Genomic DNA, 23,444 nt, shown 5'->3' on the forward strand with positions numbered 1-23,444 from the left:
ATAGCATTGTAAATAAATTATTACAGTACCAACCAAATACACACCGGTGCTTTTAATCGTCGAAAGATCATCTCACAATTTATCAACCGTATGGTTTTCGGTTCCTTCCGCTCAAAGCATGCGTGACGTGACACACATTGTTCCAAATGACCACTCATCACGTTCAAGTCACTCACGTGTAACTGCGCTCCCTATCGGCATCGTAAAAGTTCTTCATCACAAACTTGACCAACCATTGCATTGTTTTCTTCTTGGCAGTCTGCTGAAAGGTAGGTGTTCGAAATTATTCTTCTGCCGTGCCGTGCATTCAGCCTTCAGCAAATGCAAATGAACAGTGTTGACCTTCATGGCTTTCAGCCCTAGGTATCTGAATTAGAATTTTATGCTGTCGAGATGTGGGCACAAGTGTTGCTGGATCTGGAACAATATCGTTTTCGATTTTCAATTAATATAGTTGATTCATAGTTCACATCGATCAGCCAGGTGATTGAGAGAACTGGTATGCCCAGTAATAGGTAATTGAAATGCATCGGATATGTAACACATTTCGCACCTTCATATTTTCTTAAATAGTTAAAAACTAGATGATTTTAGATTTGTTTTATAACAGTTATCGTAGAATCATCCAGGTATCAGCAACTGGAAATCAGAGGAAGCCTAATTTTTCCGTAGCGTGTAATGTGCAAAAATTTGCATCACGTATTTGTCAGCTACTGACAAATAGATGTTGCCCTTGTTGCTGTTTTTATGTGACGATGACGCGTCTTCAACGCAACATAGCGTGAAATAGCGATCGCGAATGAAGAGAATGAAAAGTTCATCGTAATGATATTCTAATGAGAAAACGAGCGCCGGTGATTCAGTAATGAAGAAAATGTTCTATTGTGATGCATACAATTAAAACTCAATCACTCAATCGTTCCTAATTGGTGCTTTGTGTATACTGATATTGAACTATTCAATCGATGTGTATACATTGGATTTACCTAACAGCCGACAAGAAACAAACAGAAATAACATTTTCAATAAATAGTTTGTACAACTCATCTTCTTCTGGTTTCCAGTTCTGGCTAAAAAATCTAGATGACATCAAATTTATCATATTAACAATATGATCCATTCATGCCTTTTCCAAATGTTGCAATGGCGACCCGCAAAATATTGCTTCACGCACCATCTAGCGTTGAAAAAGGTCAGCAACAATCATTCAATTACAATCGAGGGGTGCGAATATAGCATTTATTACAAAAGTAAGAGTCAAATTATTTTCATTAATTACATTGTGTATATTACTTTACAATTTGTCTGATATGTCACTGTTGTCATCAAATAAAATAAAATGCTGAAACACATTCATTTGAAATATTAAACAAATTTTCATTTGGTTTACCCCTCAAGACGATAAACAAATACATTGATCGCCTTTTTGACCACAGAGGTGCTTTCATCGCTAAAAATTCGGTTCGCCAGCTAAGCGAAAGAGTGGATCATATTGTTAATATACTATATTTGATGACATTCTAGTCTTAGTGGATTGGAAAGAACACACACACTTAGTTCAAAAATTCACCGATCGTAAACATAACAGAAAACAGTTCAAAACAGATCACAATCTTCATGGTTCGTGAAACATGGCTGCACGAAACGGATTACGAATATATTATTGCAAAATGCTTCGTGGGTTTCCTTCCACCTGGTTGCTCCATCTTATCCCAACCCCAAAGTATCGCAAATGTGACAACGCCTTTAATGCGGTATTTTTTCACGAAAGGCCTGCTTTTTGTAAATATTATGAAATGCACAACTTTACCCAAGAAACCTACTTCCTAGGACGCTTTATTTAAAAGATGCTGTGATTTCTAGGCGGTAGGAACTACCTGTCGCGACCGTCCATTATTTCTTCCTCCATATGGAGGGTTTGATACTGGCTTGATTGATGGGCGCTACTGTCGAGCAGTCCCGGTCAGGGTATCACCCTGCGACTGATGATTAGATCTTCGAAGCCGCAGTGAGGGAAACTCTTCAAAAGCCCTCACTGTGGATGCCACAGAAGCTGTGGTTGCTGGATGGGCACTACTGTTGAGTAGCCTCGGCCCGGATGTTGATGCTGGATGGGCGCTACTGGTGAGTAGCCTCGGCCCGGATGTTGTTGTTCCTGGATGGGCGCTATTGTTGAGTAGCCTCGGCCCGGATGTTGTTGCTGGATGGGCGCTACTGGTGAGTAGCCTCGGCCCGGATGTTGTTGTTCCTGGATGGGCGCTACTGTTGAGTAGCCTCGGCCCGGATGTTGTTGCTGGATGGGCGCTACTGGTGAGTAGCCTCGGCCCGGATGTTGTTGTTCCTGGATGGGCGCTACTGTTAAGTAGCCTCAGCCCGGGTGTTGTTGTTGCTGGATGGGCGCTACTGGTTAGTAGCCTCGGCCCGGATTTGATTCACTGTCGTTGTTGCTGGATGGGCTCGTGATGGAGGCCCGCTGCTGTATTTGCTATCTGCTGCTGTATTTGCTATCTGCTGCTGTATTTGCTATCTGCTGCTGTATTTGCTATCTGCTGCTGTATTTGATATTTGCTGCTGTATCTGCTGCTGGTTCTTGGTGCTGCCGCTTCCAAGTCTGCCGTAATTCTCCTCGTTTCTTTTTTTTAGTTTAAATGATCTTTATTTTAGTTTAACTTGGACGATTACCATATAAATTTTTACTAAGTGATTTAATTGCTTTCTTCATCTTTAGGTATGGGCAAAATTCAAAATTTGTTTTACAGAATTAGTCCTAGACTTAGTACACGGTCGACCACCTTGGTGGGATTGGTTTGTTTTGTTTTTAGAATTTGAAGAGAAACTACTTAATACTACTACTTACAGCTTAAAACTAACCTACTCTACTATATACACTTAACCTACTATGTACAAATTGCTTATTAAAGCATGTTCAGAAAGATTGCATTTTTGAATAAATTTAGTTGTCATATCATCAATTTTGGAATCTACTTTGGGAATTTCTGCCTCTTGATGGAGGTCTGCTATTCTTGTGTCGAATGGACGATCTAGGATCATCCTCAACACTCTATTCTGTGCAACCTGGATTTTGTTCCTGTGGGTCTGAGCGCACGACTCCCACACCGGGGCGGCATAGAAGATCGCGGGGGCTATGATCTGTTTGTAAACAGCCAGTTTGTTTTGCCTTGAGAGGCGGGATCTGCGGCAAATGAGCGGATACAAACACCTAACCAAGGCGGAGCACTTAACTAGGGTTTTCTCTATGTGCGAGCGGAACAGGAGCTTCTCATCGAACAACATCCCGAGATAAGTAACATCAGTGGACCACTCGACCCTTGTACCATCCATTATTACGGTACAGGAGGGAGACGGTTTAAGTTTTAATGATTGTCTGTGAAGGAACATGATCGCTTGGGTTTTCGAGGCGTTGATTTTGATTTTCCACGTGGTGGCATAATCAGTAAAGGTGTCAAGGCATCGTTGGAGCTTGTTCGTAATTTCACGAGGCATCCTACCCTTGACGGCTATCGCGGTGTCATCTGCAAACAGAAAGAACACGCAACCGTCTCCTAGAGGAGGGATGTCCGACGTGTAGATGCTGTAAAGCAGTGGTCCCAGCAGACTCCCTTGCGGAACACCTGCTGGGATCGGAAATTGTCCCGAAAGGGAACTATTCAACGACACCCTGAACGACCTTTGCTGGAGATAGTTACGGGTGATTTTCACAAGGTATGGTGGAAAGTTGGAGTTACAAAGCTTGTATATAAGTCCGTCGTGCCAGACATTGTCAAACGCCTTTTCGACGTCTAACAAGGCCATGGCTGTGGACTTGGATACAGCTTTGTTACTTCGGATGTTATTCATCACCCGCACTAGCTGATGATTGGTGGAATGCCCCTTACGGAACCCGAACTGTTCCGGAAGAAGAATGTCATGTTCCTCCACAAACTTGTTTAGTCGGCTGAGGATCAATTTTTCGAACAGCTTGCTCAGCGCTGAGAGCAGGCTAATCGGTCTGTAGCTTGACGGTAGTGAAGGGTCTTTCCCAGGTTTGCGGATCGGGATGATTTTTGCCACCTTCCAGATGCTTGGAAAGTAGTGCAGCTCCAAGCATCTGTTGAGGATGGCAGCCAGCAGCGAGTGCACCCTCGCGCTGAGATTTTTCAACTCTAGGTTGAATATTCCGTCAAACCCGGGAGCCTTCATGTTCGTACTGTGTTTCAGCGCTGAGCAAATTTGTTCCTCTGTAATCCGTTCTTCTGGAGGGACGGCACAAGGGGAGGCATCTAACGTCTGGACGCACTGCACAACCTGGTTCTCGAGTGGACTTGGGATTGTAGAGCCAAGCAAATGCGACTGGGCAATGTGCTCCCCAATTGCATTGGCCTTCTCTTCGTTGGTGATAAGCCGTTCGTCATTGACTCTAAGTGGTGGAATGGGCTTGGGGTGAGACTTCAGCACCTTGGCAACCTTCCAGAATGGTCTGGAACGGTCGTCCAGGTTCTGAACGAGCCGCCCGAAACTCTCGTTCCGGATTGAGACCATTCTGGAAGCGATCTGCCGATTCAGATCGACCATTTCGTATTTACGCTGCAGATCCCCAGTCCGCTGAAACTGGCGTCTACGAACATTTCTGAGCCGAATCAAGAGTTTGGTGTGGGAATCAATTGCTTGAAACTTACCCCTCACAGGAACTCGTCGAACGCACTCTTCGTCAGCCACGGATATGGCTTGATGGAGACCCTCCAGGGCCCGGTCGATGTCATCCACTGTGTCGAGCGGTGGGTTGTCGTCGATGTGGCGGTCGACCACGCGTCGAAACTGGACCCAGTTGACTCGATGGTAGTCCTTCCGCTGGCACGGTGCAGGGGCCACGTTGTAGCCCAGCTCGGTCAGCACCGGTTGGTGGTCCGAACTCAGGTCGTTGACGGCAACCGGCTTGGCTAATCTGGTGTTTGCCAAGAACAGGTCCAGCGTCGATGGGTTGCCCGTCGGTGATGTGAAGGTTGGTTCGTCCGGAAACCAGACGGAATAGAGACCATGCTGGGAATGGTCGAATAGCAGGCGGCCGTTCTGGTTCTGCTGGTAGTTCCGCCAGGCCTCGTGCCGGGCGTTCAGGTCCCCTCCGATTACAAAGCGGGCATTGGTATGGGTTATGATGGCAAGGTCGTTCTTGAACTGCTGTGCTGTACCATTGCTAACGGTACATTGCCGGGGGCAGTAGACAACGATGAACCGGACGTTTCCGGTCGATGTTTCCACCTCAACGCCGACGGCCTCGATGATGGAAGTGCGGTAGTGGGGTAGGGTGCAGTACTTGATGCCTTTCTTGATGATGACCGCGACACCGCCCCCCCCTGGAGCTGGTGCGATCAAGCCGGACAATGCTGTGGTCGGGCAGCCAGAAGCTGTCACCGGTCTTGAGGTGGGTCTCGGTGAGAAGGCCCACGTCGATGTCGTGCTTGCGGAGGAAGTCTGCAAGCTCAATGTTTTTCGCCCCTACGGAGCGAGCGTTCCAGTTGGCGATCTTTATGGGTTCACGGTCCATAATTAGCGACGAAGGAGATGATAGCTTGGAGCTGTTGTGTTCTTGTTGCGCAGGTGCGCTTGATGATGATGGCCTGGGCCAACAGTGTGACGATCTCATCCGTTGACAGCGGAGAATCGTCTGTAGCTTCACCGGTTGTACCGGCCAATCCCGGAGCAGGGGGATCCGTCGATGGCCCGGAGGCTTGACCGGGTACTGCAGCGGCAGCCAACTGTTGGTTGAGCGGGAGCGGCGGCAACACTGGAATTGGCCGTGATTGGACCGGTGATAACGGAGGAAAGTTCTGCGCGTTGTTTTCTGGAACCTTCTTGCGACCGGGCTGGCTGTTGGACGAGGCCTTCTTCCGGATCTCGGCGTATTCGGCCCGCTTCGGACAGGCCTTACTCGTGGCCTTGTGGGCGGCACCGCAGTTGGCGCATATGGGAGCGGCTTCCTCGATGCTGTCGCAGTTGTCGATCTTGTGGTTTTTGCCGCATTTGATGCAGCGGCTGGCCATGCGGCAATTCCTGGTGCCGTGCCCGAACAATAGGCAGTTCGAGCACTGAGTGACGCCACGGTGGGTGGGTTTATACCGCTCCCACTTCACTACGATGTGGAACAGTGTGCGTGTCGTCTGGAGATCCTTCACGGTTGTGGAGTTCTTCTCCAGATGGACCAGGTAGAGCTGGTCACGATACTTGATGGCCTTGCTGCGGGTCATCTTGTGGACTTCGACCGGCTTGAGGCCGTTCGCCTTAATCTCGTCCATTAAGGTGGTGGTGTCCATGTCGTGGAGCCCGCGCAGCACCACTTTCAGCGGCTTGGTGGCCTCGATGTCGTGGGAGAAGTACTCCAGCTTCATTCTGTCCAAGAGGGCCTGAACTGCGTTGAAGTGTTTTTCGGCCGGGACCATCAGTTTGTAGCCTTCCGTGCACCGTTGAATGGTGCAGCGAAGGCCCTGCTTAATGTAGAAATCCAGCTGCTCCCATAGCCCGGGAGGGAAGCCCTTCACATAGAAGGGTGGCAACTTAACTTTTTTCGGCACCGTCTCAGGGTCCGACTGCGGCTGCGCTCCGTTCTGCAGGGCGGAGAACGGATTGTTGCTCAGCAGCTTTTTTGCTGCTGATACGGTGGCGCTGCTGTCTTCAGGTCTGGGTCGTTTAGTTCCGGGAGGCCCCGGCTGCGGGTCCGCAACGCCTGTCGGGATGGGCAATGGGGTTTTCTTCTGCTTCTTCTGGGCTGGCTCGGTGGTCGCGCCGTCTCCTGGGAGAGTCTGTTTTCCCGGTAAACCGGCACTCGCGTTACCGCGCGATTTCTTACCCATGGCTGGGTCAGCGAGAGCGTGTCCTCGTTTCTCTGTTTTGCATGAGCTTATATAGGCACATATGCTTCTTCTTATTTTCTTTTTTTTCGTAACAGTAGGCGCTCGGCAGCCGTTCGGATTACGGAGCAATGGGCGATCGTACATAGCAATGAGCGATTTCATTTTTGTTTTCGATCAAAATATAAAATTCATTTAAATTTTGAAACTACAATTTAAGAAAATAGATTATTATTTCTTATTCCACTCTCCACTACCACAATCCCTCTCACCCCTACTCTCTAATAAATAAACTCAAATTGGTTTCAAGTATCCTTTCAAGTTTATGACGCATTGGAATGTGTGTTGAGTAAACGTCTTTTTGCTGGTAATGGTTCTCTTAATTCGAAGAATAAATTTCAGAGGTAGTTTTACAAACTTTTAAATACCTTTTTCCAGACGTTTAAAACGTATCAAAGATTTCATTTAGCAAGTGTAATATGGAGAAGCGGAAAGTGTCAGGATGGTTTCCTCTACAGGAAAGTAGTTTCAGTGGTTCGCAATATGAGTTACAGAATACAATGGACAAAATTGTCAAGGACGAAGCAGGAATTTGAAAAAAATTTCAAAGAATTTCAAAATCAACTATTAACGAGTATAAGCGGCTCCTTGTATCGATCAAACGGGGCTATGGTATCGGAAAATCTCGAAAAAGAAGAAGAAGAATTATAGTTTGATTATTTTGAACAAGCCGTTTATTCAGTAAAATCTAATTTATTTATTTAACAAATTTGATAATTCATAGTTTCCAATCAATTCACCCTTGTTATCTAACTATAAATGTTATACAAAACCATATCTCTCAAATGATTCGGCATCCTCCTTTCTCGTTGCGGTCGAGACACAGTAGAATTTCCGCTTTCCATTTGCCCTCTGTTTCCTTTATCGTCTTGAGGTTCAGCTGCAGGGATAAAATAAATCTTAGGAAATAAACTCACATATTATTATAATTATCATACCAATTATCAGACTTTGATGATTGTCTATATCAGAATTTCCGCTTTCAATTTGCCCTCTGTTTCCTTTATCGTCTTGAGATTCACCTGCAGGGATTAAATAAATCTTAGAAAATAAACTCACATATTATTATAATTATCATACCAATTATCAGACTTTGATGAATGCCTACATCAGACCCTTGATTTTGAGAACCGCTGGTGGAAGATGTTCCATGTTCTTCATCATCATTGTCGGCAAGATTCCGAAAATTACCCGAAAAGTCTTCACTTCGGTCTTCATATTCTTCAAATGCTCGTTTTGCATCTCCTACGTTTCTTGTGTATAGGACACCTCGGTTGCTTCTGACGACTATTTTAGCTCCTTCTCTTGCTACTATCGTAAACTTTTCTGGGCTAAACGTTGGATCCGATTTATTCCGCTTGATTTGTAATAATATAACCTTATCACCTACGGAAAGATCGGAATCTCTGGCGTTCCTTTGAAAATCAGCATTTTTCTTGCTCTTTAGTTTTGAAAATGCATCCTTTTCTCTAACCTCTTCTCTATCCAGTTCTTCTGAAGGGTCAGCTTTCCATAACTTAGGGAATGTTCCCCTGAATTTCCACCCAACTAGCAACTCAAATGGCGTTACACCCAATCGAGTGTGTGGACGCACCTTGTTATGCATGTGTATATACTTCTCTAGGGCAAATTTCCAATTTGTTCCATCCAACTTAGAGGCTGTCAACGCTCGTTTTATCCCTTCATTTTGCCTTTCAACGGCTCCGTTGGATTGAGGGCTCAGGGGAATGGATTTGCGAATTTTTATGCCTTTATTTTCCCAGGTTCGCACAAACTTGTTGCTTTGGAATGGGGGACCATTGTCACTTTGTATTACCAGTGGATAACCCCATTCAGCAAAGATCTTATGTAAAGCTTTGATTGTTGATTCTGCATCCATGTGCTTCATCTCTATGACATGCAAGTAACGTGAATACGTATCCACAACTATGAGGAATTCGCCAAATCCAAACTCTTTGTTGGTAAAAAGTCAATTTGTAATATCTCCCAAGGACCATACGGAAGTTCTCTGTTGATTAGTGGAATAGGTGGGTTCTTTTTTGAGAGCAAAAGGCACGTTTCACAGCGCTTGATAAATGATTCTACCGCTGTACTCATACCTGGCCACCAAAAATAATCACGCAGAATTCTTTTAGTAGAACCAATTCCCATATGGCCCTGATGAGCCGATTCAATGGCCTTTGTTCTTAAAGCATTAGGAAGAACAATTTTGTCGTTTTTGAAGACTGAACTACCGGATACGCTAAGCTCCTTAGCTTGTGATTCATATCTGCGTAGACCATCCTCCCAGCAACCTGTCTCCATCGATGTTCTCACCTTCTTTAGTTCGGTGTCTCTTTCTGAGTATTTTTCAATCTCGCTCCAGGAGATTTCTATAGCACCAGCATCAATAAAATAGAGCAAATGATTGTCATCAGCTTCACTATCAAATGACTCAACTGGTTGTGTTTGTTTAACCAGCCTGGACAAAGCATCTGCGACATTCATTTCACCTGCGATTCTTTTAACACTGAAGTTGTATGGCTGTAAACGCAACGCCCAAGACTCTGCTCTGGTCACTGCTCTTTTCCCGATTCTGTGTAGACCTCCAAAAATGAACTCGTTGGATTCAGCATCCGTTCTAATTGTAAAATGTATACTCATTAGGTACACCGAAAATCTTTCGACCGCCCAGACCATTGCCAAGGCTTCTTTTTGTGTCTGGGGATACTTCTGCTCCGTAGTAGATAGGGCCTTAGAAGCACAGGCGATCACTCTCGGTTTAGACTCGATGTCAAATTGTACTAGAACGGCCCCCAGGCCAAAGGGAGAAGCATCCACGAATAATTCAGTACGGTCTTCTCTCCGGAAATATCCAAGGGTAGTGATTGCTTTCCATGCTGAATTCTTTAGAAACTCGAATTCATCATCCAACTCTTCATTCCAGTAATAAATTCCAGATTTTGCTAATGAGCGAAGTCTAATCGTTTTGTCTGCTCTGTGGGGAATGAACTTTTCGACAAAATTCACCAATCCTAAGAAGCTTTTCACTTCTGCTAATGATTCCGGATGTCTAAAATTCTTTAAGGCTGAAATTTTCTCATCTTCGATTTTCCAACCTTCGGCAGATACTACGAATCCAAGAAAGTTGACAGATTGCTTTTCAAAAGCGCACTTTGACTCATTTATTTTTACGTTATGATTTTGCAAGCTCTTCACCTGTGCTAAATTTTCATCATGCTCTTGTTTTGTTCGGCCAAAAATCATTATGTCGTCCAAATAATTAACCTGTCCTTTACATCCAGCTAGAACTACTGTTTGTAGAGCCTCTTGAAATATATCAGGGGCATTTGTTAATCCGAAAGGAAGTCTGCGATAACGGTAGAGTCCATCTCCCGCGAAAAAATTAGTTAGATGACGGGATCCTTCGTCTAACTCAATATGGAAAAATGCGTTTGTTAGATCAACAGTGGAGAACCATTTGGCACCATGAAGCTCCATAAGAATCGACTCAAGTGTGGGCATTTTGAAAGGTGTTCGGTAGATACATCGATTAGGTCCTCGTAAGTCGATGACAAGTCGAATATTGTTCTTGCCTTTAGGTATCACCAAAAGTGACGAGCAGAATGAACGATCCATGTCCATAGTGACTTTCTCAATAATACCGCTCGATAATAGGTAATTTAGCTTCTGTTTCGCTAGTTCCTTATACGCCACTGGGATGTTGGTGTACACAATTCGTGCTGGAGGCATGTCAGTGTTGTACTTTAAAGACACCGGAGGAATGTTAAATTTAGGAAATTCTTCAATTGAAACTGCATGAGCGTAGAGTGTATCACGTTCAAAAACTTGAAGTTGTTGTTGTCGTATTGGTACATCCAAACCAATATTAAGAACAGAGTATCTGATTGCCGTATTGAAACCCAAAAGTGCTCTTAACTCATCCACAACATAAAACTTCTCTACCATCACTGGTCTATCGTCCGAGATGAACAATGCAGCAGAAAAATTGGCAACTACTTTGATGTGCTCTTTCATAGCATATGCTTTCAAGGGTTTGCTAGACGAAGACTGTAAGCTAAGGATTTGAGATGAAGCGTTCTTGTCAGCTAAAATCTTATTAAATGATGCCTTAGTTATAGTGTTGACTTGAGCACCAGAGTCTATTAAAAATGCAATCTCAACTCCAGCTACTTTTGCCTCAATCATTGCATCGTTTTCATTGGGTGCTTTATAACTGAACGAAGATTGTAGATGATTCACTGCTCGTTTATAAGATTCTGCGATTTTTTGTTGTTCGATCATTTTCTAAAAAATTGTAGCAATTATTAGCAATAAGCATTTAATTTTTATTGATACTTTTCAGATGTTCTGTTAACAAATTAAGTTTATTCACATTCAAAAAAAATAGGTTCAAAATGTTACCCAATCAAAAAAAAAAAAATTACTCAATATCTTCATCATTTTCGCGTACCTTCGTGTCCAACTCAGCTTCGGTTTTTCCACACTCGATGGCTGCAACTTTTCGCTCAACAACTGCCTCCTCTTGCTCTGCATGACGCTTCAATGGTCTACTCTGGTCTCCTGTAGAATTTGATGGACAAACACGTGCAATATGACCCATTTGTCTACAAACTCGACACTCTTTCCTGATCGCAAAACACTCAGATGCTCGGTGGTAAACGCTTCCACATCTCCAGCAATTGGAACTAAAATTGGGACGATGATTTCCTCTCGAGAATCCTCTTCCTCCTCTTCCACCACCACGGTTTGCTCGTTGAAATCCTCTTCCTCTTCCATTTGAATTAAACGCTACATGATTGTTGCGGAATCCATATGACACTGCTGCTACCAATGATGCCTCTCCATGGCCATGAACTTTTTGGAACTCTTCCTCGTTGGTTTTCTCAATCTCTCGATCTCGTACCAGGTCTATTAGGTCCTTCATCGTTCCTTGTTTCACCCAATTCCGATGGGCTAGGATCCTTACCCTTCCATCACTGGCACCTTTTGTAACCACCCTTACTACAGCTTCCATTTCCTCGTCGATCCCATAATTGCACAGTTTTGCTGCAGAAGCCACGCGTTGAACAAATGCAATACTACTTTCAGAGGAGCCTTGACTTATCATCATGAGTCTTCCTCGCTGCGACAGTGTGTACGTTCTTGAACCGTAGTACTCATCCAGTCGAGCCAATGCGTTTGAAAATGGAGCTATTTTTTCATCGGGCATTCCTGGTGTCGAAGCTGTTGTTTGGAATATTTCTCGAAGCTTTGGCCCTGATTTGACTTTAAACACCCCAAATTTCGATTGCTCGTCAACAGCGTTAATAAGCTGCAGTGATGAAACGAGTATGTCTTTCCAGTACTCGAATGCACGTTTGTCAATCTCGGTTTCACCTAGCGATGGTGTACATTCCGGTATGTTGAGGGAGCCCAGCGTCCAACTGTTCATTGTGGAAAGTAACGAGTCTTCACGAAAAGTGCTCGATGCAGCATGACGGAAGTCATTGTCATAGCCAGCTGTCAAACTTGCCACTTTCTCACGAAGAGCATTGTTCTTGTCGAGCGCCTCCTTTAACTCCTTCATAATTTTCTTCTTTGAAGGCGTCCTGTAACGAAACATCAATATTCTTTAGCTCGTCGTTCGCTCTTATCTATACATTTTTTTTTTTAGCACTCCGTCTATTTCCATCGGAGCCTTCGTCGGAGCAATCCGTCTATCTCCATCGGATTATGTTTGTTTCCTTTTTTTTTAATTGGGACTCCGCCTTTTTCATCGGAGCCCAACATAAACTAAATGAAACTTACTTTGTGGGAGCCAAAGGTCCACTATCTCTTGCGCCATTGTCGCGACCGTCCATTATTTCTTCCTCCATATGGAGGTTTTGATACTGGCTTGATTGATGGGCGCTACTGTCGAGCAGTCCCGGTCAGGGTATCACCCTGCGACTGATGATTAGATCTTCGAAGCCGCAGTGAGGGAAACTCTTCAAAAGCCCTCACTGTGGATGCCACAGAAGCTGTGGTTGCTGGATGGGCACTACTGTTGAGTAGCCTCGGCCCGGATGTTGATGCTGGATGGGCGCTACTGTTAAGTAGCCTCAGCCCGGGTGTTGTTGTTGCTGGATGGGCGCTACTGGTTAGTAGCCTCGGCCCGGATTTGATTCACTGTCGTTGTTGCTGGATGGGCTCGTGATGGAGGCCCGCTGCTGTATTTGCTATCTGCTGCTGTATTTGCTATCTGCTGCTGTATTTGATATTTGCTGCTGTATCTGCTGCTGGTTCTTGGTGCTGCCGCTTCCAAGTCTGCCGTAATTCTCCTCGTTTCTCTTAGTTTAAATGATCTTTATTTTAGTTTAACTTGGACGATTACCATATAAATTTTTACTAAGTGATTTAATTGCTTTCTTCATCTTTAGGTATGGGCAAAATTTAAAATTTGTTTTACAGGATTAGTCCTAGACTTAGTACACGGTCGACCACCTTGGTGGGATTGGTTTGTTTTGTTTTTAGAATTTGAAGAGAAACTACTTAATACTACTATTTACAGCTTAAAACTAACCTACTCTACTATATACACTTAACCTACTATGTACAAATTGCTTATTAAAGCATGTTCAGAAAGATTGCATTTTTGAATAAATTTAGTTGTCATATCATCAATTTTGGAATCTACTTTGGGAATTTCTGCCTCTTGATGGAGGTCTGCTATTCTTGTGTCGAATGGACGATCTAGGATCATCCTCAACACTCTATTCTGTGCAACCTGGATTTTGTTCCTGTGGGTCTGAGCGCACGATTCCCACACCGGGGCGGCATATAAGATCGCGGGGGCTATGATCTGTTTGTAAACAGCCAGTTTGTTTTGCCTTGAGAGGCGGGATCTGCGGCAAATGAGCGGATACAAACACCTAACCAAGACGGAGCACTTAACTAGGGTTTTCTCTATGTGCGAGCGGAACAGGAGCTTCTCATCGAACAACATCCCGAGATAAGTAACATCAGTGGACCACTCGACCCTTGTACCATCCATTATTACGGTACAGGAGGGAGACGGTTTAAGTTTTGGTGATTGTCTGTGAAGGAACATGATCGCTTGGGTTTTCGAGGCGTTGATTTTGATTTTCCACGAGGTGGCATAATCAGTAAAGGTGTCAAGGCATCGTTGCAGCTTGTTCGTAATTTCACGAGGCATCCTACCCTTGACGGCTATCGCGGTGTCATCTGCGAACAGAAAGAACACGCAACCGTCTCCTAGAGGAGGGATGTCCGACGTGTAGATGCTGTAAAGCAGTGGTCCCAGCAGACTCCCTTGCGGAACACCTGCTGGGATCGGAAATTGTCCCGAAAGGGAACTATTCAACGACACCCTGAACGACCTTTGCTGGAGATAGTTACGGGTGATTTTCACAAGGTATGGTGGAAAGTTGGAGTTACAAAGCTTGTATATAAGTCCGTCGTGCCAGACATTGTCAAACGCCTTTTCGACGTCTAACAAGGCCATGGCTGTGGACTTGGATACAGCTTTGTTACTTCGGATGTTATTCATCACCCGCACTAGCTGATGATTGGTGGAATGCCCCTTGCGGAACCCGAACTGTTCCGGAAGAAGAATGTCATGTTCCTCCACAAGCTTGTTTAGTCGGCTGAGGATCAATTTTTCGAACAGCTTGCTCAGCGCTGAGAGCAGGCTAATCGGTCTGTAGCTTGACGGTAGTGAAGGGTCTTTCCCAGGTTTGCGGATCGGGATGATTTTTGCCACCTTCCAGATGCTTGGAAAGTAGTGCAGCTCCAAGCATCTGTTGAGGATGGCAGCCAGCAGCGAGTGGACCCTCGGGCTGAGATTTTTCAACGCTAGGTTGAATATTCCGTCAAACCCGGGAGCCTTCATGTTTTTACTATATTTCAGCGCTGAGCAAATTTGTTCCTCTGTAATCCGTTCTTCTGGAGGGACGGCACAAGGGGAGGTATCTAACGTCTGGACGCACTGCACAACCTGGTTCTCGAGTGGACTTGGGATTGTAGAGCCAAGCAAATGTGATTGGGCAATGTGCTCCCCAATTGCATTGGCCTTCTCTTCGTTGGTGATAAGCCGTTCGTCATTGACTCTAAGTGGTGGAATGGGCTTGGGGTGAGACTTCAGCACCTTGGCAACCTTCCAGAATGGTCTGGAACGGTCGTCCAGGTTCTGAACGAGCCGCCCGAAACTCTCGTTCCGGATTGAGACCATTCTGGAAGCGATCTGCCGATTCAGATCGACCATTTCGTATTTACGCTGCAGATCCCCAGTCCGCTGAAACTGGCGTCTACGAACATTTCTGAGCCGAATCAAGAGTTTGGTGTGGGAATCAATTGCTTGAAACTTACCCCTCACAGGAACTCGTCGAACGCACTCTTCGTCAGCCACGGATATGGCTTGATGGAGACCCTCCAGGGCCCGGTCGATGTCCTCCACTGTGTCGAGTGGTGGGTTGTCGTCGATGTGGCGGTCGACCACGCGTCGAAACTGGACCCAGTTGACTCGATGGTAGTCCTTCCGCTGGCACGGTGCAGGGGCCACGTTGTAGCCCAGCTCGGTCAGCACCGGTTGGTGGTCCGAACTCAGGTCGTTGACGGCAACCGGCTTGGCTAATCTGGTGTTTGCCAAGAACAGGTCCAGCGTCGATGGGTTGCCCGCCGGTGATGTGAAGGTTGGTTCGTCCGGAAACCAGACGGAATAGAGACCATGCTGGGAATGGTCGAATAGCAGGCGGCCGTTTTGGTTCTGCTGGTAGTTCCGCCAGGCCTCGTGCCGGGCGTTCAGGTCCCCTCCGATTACGAAGCGGGCATTGGTGCGGGTTATGATGGCAAGGTCGTTCTTGAACTGCTGTGCTGTACCATTGCTAACGGTACATTGCCGGGGGCAGTAGACAACGATGAACCGGACGTTTCCGGTCGATGTTTCCACCTCAACGCCGACGGCCTCGATGATGGAAGTGCGGTAGTGGGGTAGGGTGCAGTACTTGATGCCTTTCTTGATGATGACCGCGACACCGCCCCCCCTGGAGCTGGTGCGATCAAGCCGGACAATGCTGTGGTCGGGCAGCCAGAAGCTGTCACCGGTCTTGAGGTGGGTCTCGGTGAGAAGGCCCACGTCGATGTCGTGCTTGCGGAGGAAGTCTGCAAGCTCAATGTTTTTCGCCCCTACGGAGCGAGCGTTCCAGTTGACGATCTTTATGGGTTCACGGTCCATAATTAGCGACGAAGGAGATGATAGCTTGGAGCTGTTGTGTTCTTGTTGCGCAGGTGCGCTTGATGATGATGGCCTGGGCCAACAGTTTGACGATCTCATCCGTTGACAGCGGAGAATCGTCTGTAGCTTCGCCGGTTGTACCGGCCAATCCCGGAGCAGGGGGATCCGTCGATGGCCCGGAGGCTTGACCGGGTACTGCAGCGGCAGCCAACTGTTGGTTGAGCGGGAGCGGCGGCAACACTGGAATTGGCCGTGATTGGACCGGTGATAACGGAGGAAAGTTCTGCGCGTTGTTTTCTGGAACCTTCTTGCGACCGGGCTGGTTGTTGGACGAGGCCTTCTTCCGGATCTCGGCGTATTCGGCCCGCTTCGGACAGGCCTTACTCGTGGCCTTGTGGGCGGCACCGCAGTTGGCGCATGTGGGAGTGGCTTCCTCGATGCTGTCGCAGTTGTCGATCTTGTGGTTTTTGCCGCATTTGATGCAGCGGCTGGCCATGCGGCAATTCCTGGTGCCGTGCCCGAACAATAGGCAGTTCGAGCACTGAGTGACGCCACGGTGGGTGGGCTTATACCGCTCCCACTTCACTACGATGTGGAACAGTGTGCGTGTCGTCTGGAGATCCTTCACGGTTGTGGAGTTCTTCTCCAGGTGGACCAGGTAGAGCTGGTCACGATACTTGATGGCCTTGCTGCGGGTCATCTTGTGGACTTCGACCGGCTTGAGGCCGTTCGCCTTAATCTCGTCCATTAAGGTGGTGGTGTCCATGTCGTGGAGCCCGCGCAGCACCACTTTCAGCGGCTTGGTGGCCTCGATGTCGTGGGAGAAGTACTCCAGCTTCATCCTGTCCAAGAGGGCCTGAACTGCGTTGAAGTGTTTTTCGGCCGGGACCATCAGTTTGTAGCCTTCCGTGCACCGTTGAATGGTGCAGCGAAGGCCCTGCTTAATGTAGAAATCCAGCTGCTCCCATAGCCCGAGAGGGAAGCCCTTCACATAGAAGGGTGGCAACTTAACTTTTTTCGGCACCGTCTCAGGGTCCGACTGCGGCTGGGCTCCGTTCTGCAGGGCCGAGAACGGATTGTTGCTCAGCAGCTTTTTTGCTGCTGATGCGGTGGCGCTGCTGTCTTCAGGTCTGGGTCGTTTAGTTCCGGGAGGCCCCGGCTGCGGGTCCGCAACGCCTGTCGGGATGGGCAATGGGGTTTTCTTCTGCTTCTTCTGGGCTGGCTCGGTGGTCGCGCCGTCTCCTGGGAGAGTCTGTTTTCCCGGTAAACCGGCACTCGCGTTACCGCGCGATTTCTTACCCATGGCTGGGTCAGCGAGAGCGTCACTACACAACGCGGAGCTAATTTGACTTGCGAACGAACGAACGAAACTAGAGAGAATTCAAATCGACTGAACTGCTCAACAGTCTGGCAGCGAATGATGTGGTACACCTCCTCGTTTCTCTGTTTTGCATGAGCTTATATAGGCACATATGCTTCTTCTTATTTTCTTTTTTTTCGTAACAGTAGGCGCTCGGCAGCCGTTCGGATTACGGAGCAATGGGCGATCGTACATAGCAATGAGCGATTTCATTTTTGTTTTCGATCAAAATATAAAATTCATTTAAATTTTGAAACTACAATTTAAGAAAATAGATTATTATTTCTTATTCCACTCTCCACTACCACACTACCCAACAAACAATTTTAGCTGCAGCTTAGCTTATACAGGCAAAAATTAGCTGCATAAGGCAAATTTTGGCTGTATAAGCTAATCTACAGCTAAAATTGTTTGTTGGGTAAACAGAAACCTTAAAAAGTTGGTGCTTAGTGAATCGAGCAACATGGTCGAAGATCGTAGAGCTGTAAAAAATATGCGCACGGCTCTAAAGATTTTAACCACGCTACCGGCCTAATTTGCTTCTGTAATCTGACAGAATATGTGAGAGATTTTAGTTTTATTTTCATGCTATCAACTTGTATGATTTATTGTTTCAAATATTCAAAGCTTTAGAGTTCGAAACAAATACAAAACTAACTAACGATTAATTTCTTGAAACATATTATTGAGAAGGATACTGAGCCGGGGGCCCCCTCCAAACTGGATTTAGCCTGAGTGGTGCGAAGACGGACCTCAAAATCGAACCACTTTCGAGCTGTCAAATCGAACCACTTTTTTATCATTGTGGTTCGTTGAAATAGATAGAAGTATTGTTATCGTCCAAAATAAAAAATAAATATTTTTCAGTAATGTTTTTGATCTTTTTAAAAACGTGATTCGAAACGACTCAAACAATTAAAAATTACAGTATTATTGCGTATTTTGGACCAAAGTAGACTCCTGCGCTGAAAAAAACCCCTCCGATTTTTTTTCGCTCAGGAACCACTGTGACTTCGGAGAACGTTCTAAGGAGATTTGTGATGATAGTACAAAAGTTCCAGGAAATTTCAACAGAATACTGCACAACCGGTCACTGGGTTTGATTTGAAAATTGAGATCCACCTCACAGAAACTGAGCCACTCTTTTCGTACTGCTGAATCCTTGGGAAACCTGAATAGGCTTCGCTTTTCGTCGTGTCCATCTTTATAATTGCAAAAGTGAGCAAAACACTTCATTCTGAATTTTATTCCACTCCGTAAAAACTCCAGCTATGAACAATGTCAACAAACAATCACAAAGTCACGAATCGGCTCTGCACAAAAAGCCGTTTGACACTTCTCTCTACCAACCGACGGTGATGAAACGTTTATTTCAACACTACCAACATGAAGAAAATTTCACTTCGCACCACTCAGGATTTAGCCCACCATCACCCTACCCACCATCGGCACTGCAATCGCCATCTGTTAGCCATTCTGACGTGGGCAGTGCGTTCAAAAGCTGGCGGTAGTGGTCAAACGTCAAGCTTCATTAACGTATGCATTTAAAAAAAAATGACTGATTTGAGCGATTTTATGCGATTACTCTGCCACCTGGTGGTGAATCCACCTATGCATCGCCAATCATAGCAACAGAAAAAAAAAATGACAGCATGACGCTCGATGGTTTGTTCAAACCGCCAGCTCCACCCCGGAGCGAAGAAGTTAAACATCGTGAGGCACTTTGTGTCCACCGGATATAGTGAAATACAACGAGCTACCGGCCACCCATAGCGCTGTTGTCGTAGCGGTGATAGAAAATGTAAACAGCTGTCAAACGCGACTCACATCAGAATTTTCACAAAATTCGCCTTTTCTGTACGTTTTGGTGACCAAAAAGCTTATCAAATCATATTAAAAGTGGTCTTCTACGAAATGGTAAGTGGTTTCAATAATATAATTAGTTGCAATCAGGAATATAGTTGCTTTTTAGACTACGTAAACGCAAACTCCACCGCCTAAAATTTTCTTTGTTGTTGCAAAATCTTCTTTCATTTCTCGCATCTACTTGCACTGCACATTATCTTTTTGCAGGAAATCTTCAGAATCGTCATCAATCTTCTTTGTATATACTCAGCGTGTGCTCAGCAAAGGACAACAAAACACAATTTTCCCTGCATCGTAGATAGAGTCGCCCCCTCGCATTATCCCGGGATGCAACGACAAATTTCCACTTTTTGGGTTTCGAACTCGGGGGGTCACAAATTTGCGCAGTGGAGAAAGGTTGCCACTGTTTACGGAACAGGGAAAGAGCGAATATGCTCCCATAATTGTGTTGAAGTAGACTTTGTTGAATATAAAGTTTGTTGTCGTTGGGTAATTTAAGATTAATTTCATGGTTCCGCTCCCCGGGATGGGAAATTTGCAGCACAAACCCATTCCTCTTAATTCTTGCTTTGCTGCTGATCTACTGGTGTAGCCTAGGCACATGCTAGGTCTCTTAATCCGCTAGCACGGAGTCCCCAACATAATACAGTATATCCAGCAGACTGACTTGGACGTCGATTTCAGGATGGGAATCTGCAATCATACAAAACAACCAAAATAATATCGGTGCATAGAAAAACGCATTTTAATTATCTTTCAATGGCATTGCAATGAAAATTAACATAAGATTGCATTATTCGACAAATTTCTTACATGTATCATCCATTATAATGATCGTATCTCATTAGTTTGAACCTTTTTTTTCAATTATTTATCATTCAAACTCTGGATTTTGAACCGGCTGTCATAAATTTAACACCATCCACTAGTACTATTTCCTGCCACTAGTGACGCATAAATTTCACTTGGATTCTACTATAGCCGATCCAGCATTTACAACATCCTCTGCCTTCTGGAGCATCGAACGGAAGCCTAGTTCCGGCCGCCCGACAGTGCTGCGTGACCGGGAGGACGGAGCAACCGGCCAAACGATGAAGATGTATCTGGACAAGATGGACATTGTTATGCAGAAGCGTCAGCCGTGGCCGGCCGTTCCAGAGCAGAAGCAAAAACATCCAGTAGGAGCGGCTGAAGGTGCTGGTGAAAAACATCTTTCCGACGAAGCGCGAAGTCGTAGTCATGGAAGACCGCCAACCCTCCTAACGTCCCCCAGCTGCGACCGATAGAAAATTTTTGGGTGAACCTCAAACGGAGAATCTATTGCAATAAGTTTGTGGCTAAAACGGAGGAGCAACTGATCGCCAAGGCCACGAAAGAGCTGAAAAACATACCGACATCCATCTTTTCATCGGCCAGGGCTAAGGTCTCGGCCAACTGCCGTAAGACCGGCCGGCAGGGCGTCGAAGCATTTTTGTAGAAGGCTTAATAAGCGTAGGATTTAAGAAAAAAAATTGTATCATTGGATTACCTTTTGTAGTTTTGTTTTCATCGCCATCCGAAATTAGTCCTTTTTTATGCACGATGAAGTCAGCTTCACAATATCGACAGCAGCGAGAGACTATAGAGTTTTACTTTTTTTCAGTGACATCGCAGCGATATGACGATATGTCAAAAAAGCGAGGATCAATTTCCGCGTGCAATGCTCTATGGTGCTCTGAAAATAATCGGATTATGCGTTAAAAAAGGTGCAGGCATCGAAAGGTTTGAATTGATAACTGTGGAAGTATGTATATCTACACGCTAAGATCAGATAACCCAAATGTAGGTTTAATTTACCCAAATCAGGCGTAAACTGCACAAACTCAGATATGGGTAAATTTTTTTAACCCAAATATGGGTAAATTTAAGTCAAATTTGCATAAAAATAAATCATTTATGGATCATAAGAACCCATATTTGGGTTAAAAAAATTTACCCATATGTGAGTTTGTGCAATTTACGGCCAATCTCGGTAATCTCTTTGTACCGTCTAGGTAAACTGATCTTAGCGTGTAGAATACTCAGTTGAGCATGCGATAATCAATAAGTTTTAAAAATGCGAAGAAGAATAAGAAGAAGAAGAAGAAGAGTCATTGAATAAATGATTCAATAATTAAATTCATCAATTATTAAATGCATCGAATTACAAAAGAATCGAATTCTCAATCCCTACCCCGCCATCCATTTGTTACAATTTGTTAACCCTAAACTCGAGATATTCTTAGTTTTAAGTAATTTTGTAATCTAAACAATGAATAATGACTCCACAAAGCTACGGAAAATGAGCCTGGAAAAAATAAACGCATTATATATGTATAAAAAAGGAATCGAATTATCAAAGAATCGAATTATTAAAGAATCGAAGAATCAAATAGTCAGATAATCGAAAATCAAATAGCCAAAAAAATCATCATTCAAAAAATCCTATTCTGCTTCATTTAAAAAAAAAACTATGGAATTGTAATCAATAAGACTATACTACAGTTTGATTCATAACCCCAAAATATAATTATGTTAAAAAATGGTAAAGATTGCTGAAGGTTTAGCGGTTGCGCAAATAGTTTGAAGTTTGTATGGAGATTACCCAAGGGATAAGTCACTCAGCACATTGTGCCGAAATTAAATTCAACACAGCTTGGGCACATCCATCGGCACACCTTCGACATACCTTGGGCACACCTTCAACACAATCTCGTAGGCATTGGATTGTTGTAAATAAATTGGGACCACTAGTGGACAACTGTCATTGAAGTTGTTCACATCATTACGTGCTGTTTGACTTTCAAGAACATCCTCTAATTTAATATATCAGAGGAACTCAGACCAGCAGTTCACTTATAAAAAATAGCTAAATACGAAATGTAGGTTCTAAAGTGGGCTCAAGAGAAAGAGGCAGTTAAACAGACCCCATTAGTACCCTTAATTTAAATAATGCTGCAGATCACACAAAACATAATAAAGAAGTCTATTCATCATCCTCTATTGTCAGTCTCCAACAATGCTCCCCACCGGTATCAACTCTTTCCGGCCGCTGATAGACCGATGCTTTTCATATCACGAAAGGCTAGGTTTCTGGTCTGCTTTTGAAGGCATTATAGAAGACTAAAACATAAGACTTTAGTCATCCTATGAACATAAAACACCAACCCCAGCCACTTCCCGCGTCATCCTCAATCCGAATAATCCTTGCGATTTCAAACCAAAACATAAAAGGTGTCAGAAATACCGGGTTGCCGCGATGGGTATTTTACAAACAATCGCAGCTTGCTCTATGGTCAGCACAATCGGCACACTGACAAAAAAGATGACTCAAGACTGGTGTGCGGAGTGACCTACCCCTTAAGATTACCCAATAATCATTGAACGTTGAATAAAAGCTTATTCGAGCAAAAATAAGCTTCTGCAACTATAAAATTGCTTCTTCAGCTCTTAATCAGTTAAAATTGTTTGTTGGGTATGGCCAATCAGAGATTGGAGAATGGAGATTTTTGAATTTTACTTACATTGCTCTAACATTGGTTCTAGTTGTGCAATCACTAAAAAAATAGGTATGTGGAGGGCATGACAATAATTGTTGTTGTTGTGAAGAAATTGGTGGTGTTTTCTGGTACATATCCAATTATAAATTTACCCTACTCTGTATTTTTTCCACATTTCTGTCTGGAATCCCTATCAAACTGGCCTTAACAACAACAGGCTTGTTAGCCATTGCCACAGCAACCACATATTCAGCGTTTGGACTACTAGAACAAAAGTTAGAGCGATATAAGTTATGTTAAATTGAAAATGCTTCCAAAGTACGTAATTCCCATACAAACTTCAAACCATTTGTGTGACCTCTAAACCATCATCAATGCACAGACTCATATTTTAAGGTTATAAATCAAACTAAAGGGTGGCATTAATGATTGCAAATAGTTTTACAGAATGAAGCACTTTAATCAAAGAACAAATAAATAATCGATTAATTAACGAATCAAACAAACAAAGATTCTAAACTTCAAAGAATCAAGGAAATAATCATATAATAATCAGGTCTTAGGATCAAGCAATTGTTACAAAC

General features: G+C 44.6%; 1 protein-coding gene across 1 annotated transcript; it reads right to left on the bottom strand.

Annotated features, from left to right (window-relative positions):
- Positions 1–2,032: 2,032 nt before the first annotated feature.
- LOC135700300 (uncharacterized) lies at positions 2,033–11,681 on the bottom strand. The gene is made up of 2 exons (XM_065220765.1): positions 11,544–11,681; positions 2,033–2,341 (listed from the first exon to the last, which is right to left on the bottom strand). Exons 1-2 carry the CDS (start codon positions 11,679–11,681, stop codon positions 2,033–2,035), a joined length of 447 nt encoding a protein of 148 aa, XP_065076837.1.
- Positions 11,682–23,444: the final 11,763 nt, after the last annotated feature.

Source organism: Ochlerotatus camptorhynchus, unplaced genomic scaffold, assembly GCF_037179485.1.
Source record: "Ochlerotatus camptorhynchus isolate MF236.1 unplaced genomic scaffold, CSIRO-AGI_Acam_v1.1 ptg000132l, whole genome shotgun sequence".
In the NCBI taxonomy this organism is placed as follows: Eukaryota; Metazoa; Arthropoda; class Insecta; order Diptera; family Culicidae; genus Ochlerotatus; species Ochlerotatus camptorhynchus.